Source organism: Melospiza georgiana, chromosome 6 (genome assembly GCF_028018845.1).
Source record: "Melospiza georgiana isolate bMelGeo1 chromosome 6, bMelGeo1.pri, whole genome shotgun sequence".
Lineage (NCBI taxonomy): Eukaryota > Metazoa > Chordata > Aves > Passeriformes > Passerellidae > Melospiza > Melospiza georgiana.
In genome coordinates this window covers 47,578,910-47,591,158 of record NC_080435.1, presented here as the reverse complement: position 1 = coordinate 47,591,158, position 12,249 = coordinate 47,578,910, and the positions used below count along the sequence as shown (strand labels likewise).

The window sequence follows — 12,249 nt, the reverse complement described above, 5'->3', positions numbered from 1 at the left end:
TCTCTGAAAAATTCTCTGCAAGCAAGAAAAATCTTTGATTGAGGACTTAATTAGTCCTTTCCTTCAGTGAGATTAGTAGTGTGTGTTCTAAGTTCAGGAATAAATAAATGTGGGAGTTTCTTGATAACAATAACAATATGCTAAACATGAAGTTTCTTTAGAAGGAGGTGAAAAGGGGATTTTTATGTACAGCATTTGGAACACTTACCATATAATGTATCAACACTTTGCATATCATATATAGGTAAGACAAAGTTCTTTATACTAAAATACACTTGGATTTTACATGTCTATGTAAGGAAAACAGGAAGCAAACCCAGAAATCTTCATGTATTGAGGCAGCTCTCTCTCTTGAAAAAGCATGCTTATTGACTTAAGTGTAGAACAGTAGTTCACTGTTTTTCCTCTGTCCTTTGATTTCTCTACTGGAAACAGGAGATGAACACTGGGGTGTATTATTATTTGTGGTCTTTAAAATGTTATACAGACAAGGTACTGGCTGGGATCATGGAGAATCCTCACATACACAATGCTCTAAGTGGTTCTGTTGGGTTTTTTTTGGAATGATCTCAGTAGTGGTCTGTGTGGTAAGAGCACTTGGTAAAGATCGCAGCTGTGCTGTGGATTCCCTTTTGACCTTTGAGCAGCTATGGTGATATGGGAGTGTGGCTTAATTTGTTTTCCTACAGAACTGAAGTCTGGGTTTTTTGACATTCAAATGGGTATGAGGACTTCTTAAAAATAGTTTGTTACTTGTTCTTGCTGAGGCATCCTCATTTTTGGGTAGTGGTCAGCTTCTGCAAATGTGATAGTAGGGCCAGCCTGGTCTTCTATTTGTACAAAATGTTTACTTGGCTTAACCTTGGCCACTGATGTGAGACTATAGACACAAGAATGCCACTTATTCCAAGTGATAAAACTGTCTAGTGTTTGCTTTCTGAATATTTTACAAAATATGGGTAATTTTTTGAAAGTTTAAGGAAAACCTTTGCAAGTTACCATATAATTTAAATATCAGGAATATTATTTTTTTGTCCAAATGCTGTTTGTTGCTCTTCTGCTCTTTTGACAAGCAATTTTAGAGTTACCTTGCAAAACATGTAAACTTAATTAGTATGGACTCGTATTTGTTTCACTGCTTCTCACTTTCTTTTCCCTCAGGAGTCATCTTGCTTGATATCAGGACTACATATGTATGAGATAAGTGTCTTCCCAAATTAAAATTGACCCACTTTGTTGGAAGCTTTTATCTGAAAATGATTTTAACTGGAAGGGCTTAAATTTAAAAGCCTGGAATATCAAAGTCAACTTGTGATACCAGTTGTCATGATACTCTTGAATGCAGAATCAAACAAAATAAAAGTTAAATAAAGCACAATAGCTATGGCCTTTACAGAAAATGCAGTAACATTTTATAGCAATAACCTGTACTTTTTTTTCCAAATATCTTTAAGTAGTGTATAAACAGTTAAAGAAATGCCTATCCCTTGGGGGAGAATGGCAGGTTCCTGCCTGGCAGGTGTGGGAAGAATCACAAAAGGGCCAATTGACTTGTCTGATTCTATGACAGGTCTTCAGCAGATAAATAAGGGTTATATGTGTTTTTTTGAACTTCATGTGTTTCTCTTTTATATAGGTTACTATGTGCTTGTTCTTGTTTTTGAGGGCCTAATATAATGATCCCTATTTTAATTAACTTTTCATCTCTCAGTGTTCTTACGAAGAAGTGGGCAGTGTACCATGTAATTGTTGCTGCTGTGTATATCAATTTAAAATTAAATAGTACTTTTATATACTTTAATATGTTATTCATTAAATTTCATCTGTATTTAAGAAAAAAAAAAGAGTAGTCTGGAGTGACTTGTTTTAACAAAATCATAATTATGAAAAGCATAATTTATTAAAGATTTCTCCTCTAGTTGATATGTTTTCATTTTGAATACAGCATTAAATTGCAGTTTTTACTTGTGTCATCAAAACAAATACAACACACAAACCATTATTTTAAGTGGTCATTTCAGAATAGATCTCCAAATAAACTTCCTTCTCAAAAGCATCACATGCTTAAAATATATATAATTTCCTGGGTTTAATAAACATACAAAAAAAAAAGTGAGTGCTAGTTATATAGAAGCATTTCTCTAAGAAGTAGTGTTCTGTACTTCATCAAAGAACACTTAAAATTTAGTATGTCCCTGCTGCATTACTTAGAATTTCTGGCTGAACACTGAGGTGTTTTCATATCATAATGAAAAATTCTCAGCTAAAATAAGAAAATGTCTTTGTAGTGAGTTTTTCAGATTTAAATATTATAGTTATGACCATAAACTGTAAAAATAGAAAGGATAAATCTGACTCAGATCTACAAATAGTTGAGTAATTTGCTTGATGTAGGAGATGGTTACTTGGGGGCGTTGGCTGTTCATAGTGTGGGAGAGAAGGAATGAGGAGGAGTGATTCACACACAAATTACCTGGTGCTTTCAGTCATTTGATGTGTTTATTGCAGTGCATTTACTGTATTCTTTAGTCACTTCAGAGTTTGGAGGTGTGCCTGTAGGATTAGCAGGAGTTTTAGTACTGGATCCAGGACTTTGTGTTAACTGGATGTATAGCACATAGAGCTGTAAGGTATGTGTTGTTTGTACTGGTAATAGGGTGGTCTGAAGGGTAAAGGTGGCCAACAAACTGTGATACACACATGAAACATCCTCTCAAGGCTGAAATCTGGCCAGAAATCTGGATTTGTACTACTTGGCATTCTACAGACATATGCCCAATATATAACTATGTATTTTGTTGATGTTTTTTGTTTTTTCTCCAGGAATGGATTCTCAAAACTTTCAACAATGAATAGATAATACAGTAATTTAAATTGTGGATTATATTAATGTGGGAGCAGTTGAAGGCACTTTAGGACTAGCATTTGCGGCTGGCAAGCTGGAAGAATGACCTGAAATAAATCTCTTAACATGTGGAAAGTGCTGCTGCAGATGCAATTAATTATTCCAATAAATATAAGATTAAATTGTTGGCTTGAAGGATATGAGCTGGTGGTCTCTTGCAGATCATAAGTGGAAGATGATTTTTACTAATATGTAAGGGAAGTCACAAAAGTTCAACTGATTTTTAATACTTTTTAAAAAAGTATCCTTTATGAAAACCAGGAAGTCTTTCATCTTCTCTGCTCAGTGCAGTTGAGGCCTCCAAGTGGAGCCGTGGATCCTCTTCCGGCACAGTGAGTCAAGGTGGAGGTAACCAGTTGGAGAGTGTCCAGAGGAGATAAAAATGATTAGCTATCAAAGAAGCATGAGAAGAGAAATTGGTGAGAATTGATATTTCTTCTTGAGAGCTTGTCTCTCTCTCTCTAGATGAATCAAAGAATATTCTGAGTTGGAAGGGACCCAGGAGGATCATGGAGTCCAACTTGTACATGAATGGCCCATAGGGGGATCAAACCCATCACCTTGGTGTTATTGGCACTGTGCTCTAACTTGCAATGTTTTGTGAAGAACAGAATAACCTTTCTATGAGGATTAATCAAATTAATTAATCTAGAGAGGGAGACTTAAGAACTGGGAAAAATACTATTTGTGAGAATAGTTGAGCTCTGTGGTAATTTGCATATGAAGGCCAGGGCATCCCTAGTGTCAGAAGTTTTAAGAGCAGGTTGGTCCAGTGTCAGGGGTTGGTTGATTCATCCATCAGATAAATTGATTTATATTCTCAAGGTCCTTTCCACTACTTTAATTATCTTGAAAATAGCTGTAATAGAAGTGACTTGTGTAGGAGTTAGTATTGATTAGTAAGAGTTGTTGGCTTTTTTTTTGAGACAAGTGGAAATTTTTCTTTTACTTCAAAGCACCATTTAATGTATCTGTTGAGTAGGTCCTGAGCAGAAAAGACTTACATGGCCTTGATGAGTGAACTACCTCTTCTAAATTTAATTACAAAAATTACACTTCCTAACACATTGTTTATTTTAAATGTATTTGTCTTTATAGATACTTTTGTCTTGCACAGTGACTGGGTTAATATTACCTTGAGTGCCTTTCGTCTCTGTACCTTGGTTTCTATGATCATTCTGGAAAACTGAAGACATAGTAATATAAAACTGGTATAGAAAGACACTATATATTTTTATGGTAGATTGTCAAAATGCCTTTAAAATCAAAATTGCTTTAAAAATTGCTGCTTCTGGATTTATAATTATTAAAGAGGAGTAATTTTTATTTATATATTTATTAGTGTCTGTTTTAGGGGACCATACCTTCACTTCCTTTGTTTCTTCCCCTGAACTAAAGGGGCTGAACCTGGACTACGCTTTAGCTATTAATATTATATATTACATTAGTTTTTAATGCTCTGTTTGATATTTTTTTGCCTCCAAAGGTCTCTGTCTTGAGAAGTTGCCAATATCTTCCTCAGCAAGCAATCTCCATGTGGACCGAGAACAAGAAATTGTCACATGCTATGAGAAGGCTGGGGATATTGCTCTCCTGTACCTTCAGGAGATAGAAAGGGTAAGTTGGGGTGGTCTTCTAAGTTGAACATTTAAAGATTGATATAAATGCCTTTTTGAAAGAAATTTGTGTGACCCTTTATTTCTAGGAGATATACACTGTTGCTTTTTATTTAGACTTTGAGGTACATTTGGGCAAAATGCAGTATACCTGGGGCTGTGTTCTTAGGCTTGTGAATGCTGTTAGAGTGAAGTGACCTGGCAATAGCCCTCTGATACTCTTTCAGACCCATTGCTTGCAAGCCTCAGGCCTGTCACTTCACAGCTGTCTTTGAAGGAGTTGGAAGACACATTTAGGGTCATGAAAAACAGAAAAAAGAGGGAAGAAAACTGATGCGATGGGGGAAAAAGTAATTCATACTGTTTTTAAAATACATACAGCTTTTTATTTTCTGAGGGGTTTTGCTGTTTTATTATTTTCTTGTAGTGGCTGGTAGACTATGTGCACCACCAAAAGCTGATTACATTTTGACAGCATTTTTAATGCTGATGTAATACAATTATTTCTAAATGTTTACAATTATTTCTAAATTGCTTTTTGGCAATCACTCTAGAGATAGCTTTTAATCTTCTTACTGCTCTCTGCAGCAGTCTTTTCTAACCTAACAGGAGTTCTAAATTTTTGAATACCATCACCTCCTGCTACTGAATAAGGTCGCAAATATGCTTTTTCATGTTCTTCTATTTTGTATACCATTCTTCACAAAATTTTCTGAAAAAGTAGTATAAAATTTTGCTTAGCATCATTTGTCTTGGTAAATTAATTCTCTCTAAGGGTACAGGCAAGAACAAAAGGGCTTATATTTAGGTGGCAATGGAGGTAAAGCTAGAAATGGTCTATTAGCCACCACCTACCAATGGTAAAGATTTCTCCAACATTAAATGTTAGCTTCCATGGAAAAGTACACAAACCTTGATTTTAAGGTTTTTTTTTCTAAATACACTTCTCCCCCCCGCCCCCTCCCCCTTTCTTGTGTTCTCTTAGGTAATTAATGCCAATATACAAAACAGAAGCCCTAAGCCAGGGCCCACTGCACACGAGCAAGAGCTTGGTTTTTTCCTGGAAACAGGACTTCAGAGAGCACATGTTCTATATTTCAAGAATGGGTGAGATTTGACTCTTGTTTTATTGTGTTTACTTTTTTGTTTAGGTTTTGCATTTGTGATTTAACTGGGCATATTTTTTAGCAGTTGTGGACTGTGTAATTGTTAGGTCACTTATTGATAAAGTAGTAACATTTCGATTAAAATAGAGAGGCTGCCCATATTGTATTTATTTACATACTGGAAAATTGTTTAGTCAAAGTATATTAAGCAGAAAGCATTTTATAGTTTTGTTTACTAAATGTAAGAACTTAAATTACCTTAAGCTTTATCTATTTGAAATTTACTACTGAACACTGTTAAAGAGTGATTGTCAACATATTGAAACTGTTGGTATTTATAATTTTGATTTTGTAATTTTTTTCCAAATCTCTTCAGTTATCACTTATTTTAACATTATGCTGCAGGATAAATGTGCATGAAGATCAACAGTATGTATACAAGTATACAATCTTTATTGTACCTGCTCTGTAGATCCCTTTAGATTCTGCATGGGACTTCCTTTATAATTTATTTTAAATAAGGCTTTGCTTAAAAGCCTAAAAATAAATTCAGTTGCCACACAGAATGAGAAAAAGAATACAACACTTCATTTTTAAGAACTTCAAAACTCGGCACAAATGGGTTTTAAGTACATTTCTGAGATTTGTTGAAAGCACGTAGTTTAAAAACTTGTGTCTGGGGCTTCTTATTTCATTAGAAAAATGTGATTTTATTGAAATACTGGAACTCTTGATGAGACTACTGTTTTGTACCAAAATTGATTCTTATTCTTTCAAATACATAAACCAGAGATGAAGGAAATAATGCAGTGTCTGTAAAGAGTTCGAGATTTTAATGTACTGAAGGTAGGGTAAAAAAACTAGCTGAGTTTTAAGCTGTCCAGGAATTTCAACATGGAAACAATCACTACACTTCTGAAATCTCTTTCTTAAAGTATTGAAGTGGTGCATTAACATGATCTGAGACTTGCACTTTAGTTCTGTTTTCATAATTTAATTGCAGGAGGAATGGAATGTTCTGAAAGCTAATTTTTTTCATTTATCGGAACTAAAAATAAGATCTCTGTTTTCATGTCTGCACAAAAAAATAAATAAAATACAGTTACTGCCAAAATCCCAGTGGCAGTCATGGTTAAGAATAAGCTAAGAATTCCACATTTTGAAGGATTTTGATTGGAGGCCAGGGATGGAAATAGTGCATTTAATCTGACATGTTTTGTGTAAAAGCAACCAGCAGTAGACATAGCAGATTGCAATTAATGAAGAAAACAAAAAGCCACTGCACAAAAAGAGTCATGCAGTGGATTGTTAAGGAATATTCAGACAGGAGTGTTTTTTCTAGACTGTAAGACTGTATCATCTGGTCTGGTGTGAGCTTTGAAGGATTTTATTCCATGTGCATTTTAATTCTTCACAGTGAAGTTGTTGGTGAGCTTGTTAACTCCTACACAAGCTTTTTTTTTTTTTTTTTTTTTTTTTTGCAGTCTTTAGTACAGTGGTCACTTGCATTTTATAAGCTAATTCCACATTATATATAGAATTTTGAATTTCTTCTTCTAGTTCCGTTGGCCAGTGGTACTGTTTTTGTGGTATGAAGCAAGGTGTTAGGAAAAATAGCTCTGTGACAATCATTATTTGACATATTCCTGCTGTTACATCCTTTAGTTTCCTTCCTTAATTCAAAGTCAATCACAGTTCTTTCAATATTTCCTAATATGGTCGTTGTTCCAGGCTGCTTGTCATGTGGCTGCTTTTAGGGCTTGCTTTTTTTTTTTTTCATTTTTTATCTTGGGTTTACCAGAACTGAAGAGAACTTCAAATGTATACTTTTTCTAATAGGGATAAATTATAGCTTGCTTTTTAATAAATCTATTTTAAGGATGTCTTGTTTCATTTTTAAATATATCATCCCTCCTGATGTTCGGTTACAGAGAGTAGATTTGAGATCTTTCCAGGAAGCTTTGCAACATACTTCAAGTTTGAATGTTATCTAAAATCATCTTTATACTTGTGTGTCAGTTTCAAAGCAGAAAAGAAAATAAGATAACTTTTATAAATGCTGGAAGACCGTAATTTCAACAGTAACATAAGGAGTATTGCTGCCTACCTATAAAGTTGGTTGATCTACTTCAAATTCCCCTTTCATTTGTTAACAGTACAGAGATTTTCTTTTAAGCCTATTAATCGAGATTTTGTAGAGAATTCAGTCATTATCTTTCAGGTATGCATTATCTTGTATAAAAAAAGTGCTAGAAAGTGCTTGAAACTTAACTTAGCCTTTCTGCTAAGTGGTGGTATTTTGAAAATACATGGAAATGCAATTACCTAAAGGAAAAAAAGAGAAGAAATTGAAGTGGAAATAGTCTGAACCAGAAAAGTGTTAGTTTAGTGCTAATAAGACACAAAACTGAAATTAATGGTTTCTTCTGAAGCGTACAGAATTTTATTAAAGAAACAAACTACATACCCATTTTTCACTTGGGAGGTGAAGAACATTTCAGCTTGGAAATGTGTAACAAAGAAGTTGAGGAAGTTGTTAAAAAACTTGGAGTAGGGTTTGTGTGTTTTTTAAAAAATGTTCTGAAATGTAACTTTCCATTCTTTCAGGCTGATTACATAACTTGTGTAGTGGTTGCTTTGTAATTTCATATTGAAGGAGTTCAAAGCCTTGATGTTTTTCCAAGAAAAGCTGTGAGCACAGGAACTTTGACATTGGTATTTAACATAGCTATTTTCAAGTACAATGCCCCTGAGAAAGGACAGCTCTTTAGGTACCCAGTGTTTCTTCTATCCTAGTATTTGTGTTGTTGTGAGATTTACAAATTGGTTTTGTCTGGTTTATGGTTTTTATTTTTGAGGTAATAATGTTCACAAATATACTGGAAATGTATGCTCTTGAAGCAAAGTGGCATTTTGGTTGAAGTCTAAAATCAGGAGGCCATCATGTGAAAATCAGACTTACCTGGATTTCAGAGCTATTTTTTTTGCTTCTGCTTTATTTTACACCCCCTCCATGGATATTGCTCTCGATCCAGACTGCAGTTTGGTCTAGTCTCCATCATGGTTCACATTCTCAGTCAAAACCTGAGCATCCCAGGGATGATCTGTACTCCTCATGCAGCCATTACCTCTGCTGGCACTGTCACAGTGAAGTAAGACATTCCTAGTCTCCTCCAGCAAGTTGTTTCTTATAGACTGGCTTCTTCTTCATAGAAAATTAGCCCTGAAAAAAACAAATTAAAAAGTAAACCATTTTTTCTCATTTTTCATATAATTGAGATAATTGATTTATATTGACTCTAAATGTTTGACAAGCACAACAAAAGCCCTCCTTAGAGTCTAGGACTTAACTATGTAGAATTTCTTTTATCTGTTTTTTTCTTTTCACTATAGCATATAACAGAAATAGCATAAGAACATTACTCTCTTTCTGGTAAGAGAGGAGCAGTGGATAGGAGGCAGTCTCTAGGTGCTTCTGTTCCACCTGTATATCCATACAGTGCTCACAGATAGGGGTTTTATGGGGGTGAAGTCCATGAGAGAAAGATTTATGTAAATGCTTGACATAAATGCACATGAAGATCCTGTAAGATCAGCTCTCTGCTGTATTAGAATATAGTGCAAGATACCCATCACTCTGCATCTCTTGAAATCCTTTTGCACATCCTACATCAGTCTCAAAACAAGTTGGTGTTTAAGTAAAGAATAGAAAGTAAGATGAAAACATTGAAATCCCACAAAGTATCACATTTCTTATTTGTAAAATATCACTGCTGTGTGTTGGAAAGCAAACAAAATCACTTCTGTTGCAGTTTTCAACACAGCTTTGTTTTCTATATGCCTGCTTTTGTGTTTGTGTGCTTAGGAAGCTAAGGCAGGAATATATTCAAGATAGGAACAAAAATAATTTCTCTGTGATTCTGAGCAAAAATAAGTTTTCAAAGGATATTTTATTGTCTGTCATAGCAGATGCTTTCCTCATCCTTGCTTCCAATACTGTTCTCACCTGTTAGTTTTCATGGAAAAAACTATTTGAACATGAGAGGAAATTATTATTCCCTCAGACATTCAAGATAAAATCATCCATTATGAATGCTTTCTCTTTCAAACCTTACTGTATGTTTATTACTCATAACTGTGTCTTAACTTCAAGAGTTGAAAACAAGATTCCATTGTGAAGTTACAGGTGGGAAACCTGGCAGTGTTACATGGAAGACTAAGGTGGATATAAACATGAGGGAATTACTTTTATTCAAAATCTTAACAAGTTTTGTAATAACTAGTTATACAAAGAACAGTGAAAGTAATGTTAGTATCTGAGTTAGGTTCAAGACTGATACTCTTAACAGTTTGTAGTTGGGATTCTGACTCTAGCTCACTTTTTCCAAGAAGATACTTAGCATTTTTTAGCCCATGTGCCACATGTCTTGCTGACGGTGGCTGTTGATTGCACTTGCAAGCATCAGATAAAAGGTTTTGGTTTTATGTTGAATTGTGATAGGTGGCAGACAAAATGGTCTTGGATCTTCAGATAGGGAGTTAATATTTCATAAACTTCCCCTGCTCCCCTTATAATACTCATTTTACTGCCCTACTTAATGTTCTTGTATTTCCACTGTGCAGAGAAGCTGCTATTGTCATTTTCCACAGACCCACCCTCCTTCTACCCTCCTAGTGTGCATTTTCCTTGTTTGCCTTTTGCTGGTTCAGATGCTTGTTTGATTCTTCTGTGGAGTTTTGTTGTCAAAGAAATCACAGCTTTCTGTCATTCTGGTGGGAAGAATTGATTCACTGGAAGGTTGATAATGGCTGGTGTGGCTGTCAGAAAAAAGATGGGACCATGCAGTTGAGAGTAGGAAAATACCAAGAAAGAAGAATGGTGGGAAAAGGAAACAAACACTAAGAGATGAGAATGGGGAGGATGAGATCTTCCTCTTCAGGTTGTGAGCCATTAGATGGACTAACTACCAGTGGAGCTGCAGTCTAGGCAGCAAGTGTTTTCATTTTGAATGCATGAATGCCAGAATTGCTGCTTCATTGTGCTCTTTCAAGTACTTAGGCTTGTGTAGCTCTAATGGCACATCGAAGATGTTTTATTTATAAGCTCAAACATGTGTTAAGAACTTTCAAGCATCAAACAAACATGATCTTTTGTAGCAAATTTGAGATATCTGGGATTTTTCTTTCTGCATGAGGTAACAATGGATAAAATAAGAAGCATGCCATGATAATTCTTTAAAGTAGACTTCTAATTTTTTTTTAAGAGTAGTTTAGATTCTGGCAGCAAATTTGGGATTTTCTACATTTTATTCAGAATATAATGCCCAGTGTTAATTAATGTTTTGTGAAAATTATATAATATTGTGGGTGTACTGAAAGTGTAATATGAAAGGGAGAGTGGGAAAACAGAACTGTCTGAAGTTGCAACTATGCTGCCTCTCATAGATAGGTACCTAAATGCTTACCAGGATGTTTTCCTAATTGTGGATTAAGTTATACTTCTCCACCCTCTTAAACCTGATGGAAAACAGACACACACGAGTCACAATCATCCAAAGCACCATCCCTTGTGCAGAGTATGTAGTCTTGTCCATTTGGTCAGGCCTTTAATAAAGTTATGGAAGCAAGCCACAGAATTGCAGTCCTTTTAAATTTTTTTTTTTTAATTCCATCTCTGTAGGGCTATAGAAAGCAGTAGGGTAAGTTGCATTCCTCAGTATTAGGATGTTCTTTTACAGCTTAAGAATTAATCTCTTGATTTGTCTCATTTCTTGCTTTTTGCTTAGGTAGTAACTTCTTTTAATATGAAATTGCTTCTGGCCTCAATACTATGTAAATGACTCTTAATTGGCTAAAAGTAATAGCTAGAGTGTATGGATTTTAATAACTGCATTTTTTTGTAAACATGTCAGTTATACTGAAGTTACTGAAATGTCACTGTTCTGATAGGCATGCATTTTAAGAGTTTCACTTGCCCTTACTCCTTACCTTTAAAATAATTCCTTTCTTTCCTTTCATATTTGAATTTTTGGGAGAAAAAAACCCGCAAACTTTAAAACTTGCAGTGTCCTTATGAGTTTACAAACGTTGCATTTCTTTTTCAGTTTATAAATACAGACAGAGAAAGCACAAGAGAAGGTGGAAGTGAGCTCAATTCTGAAAGCAACTTCTACTTCATTGCTTTGGTCAAGCCCTGTAGATGTCATTGTTATTGGCTTCTCTCCCCTTTTAAAAGATGAATATTTAAAAAATGTGATATAGTAAGTCTCAGCAATGAAGTAATAGGGTAGTATAAGTAGCTCAACCTATTCACCAGCATGATTCTGGATGTGCTTTTCTCTCTTAAATGGGAAAAGCTTTGACAATTTAGCCACCAAATTGCAAAGTAGGTGAGGTTTGGTTTAGCTCAGTATGCAAAAATTTATTCCAATTGAATTTTTAATCACTGAAAGGCAGTGGTAGACTAAATATTTGAGGTTTTTGACTGAGAAGCATAAAGGAAATGCCTGACAAAGCCCTTTTCACTAATTGAGAAGATGTTACCAAAACATGCTGTAAGGACAGAGTAAATTAATCTTATCAACATTTCGAAGGTTAATTTTCAATCATTCCTTTTTAGTCT

General features: G+C 34.8%; 1 protein-coding gene across 2 annotated transcripts in view; it reads left to right on the top strand.

Annotated features, from left to right (window-relative positions):
• The window catches only part of TTC7B (tetratricopeptide repeat domain 7B), a 117,371-nt gene that overhangs the window by 23,287 nt on the left and 81,835 nt on the right, over positions 1-12,249 (top strand). For both annotated transcript variants that reach the window (XM_058026865.1, XM_058026866.1), the window contains 2 exons: positions 4,392-4,522; positions 5,507-5,628. In XM_058026865.1, coding sequence (XP_057882848.1) covers positions 4,392-4,522; positions 5,507-5,628 — 253 coding nt within the window. The remainder of the gene's footprint in view (positions 1-4,391; positions 4,523-5,506; positions 5,629-12,249) is intronic.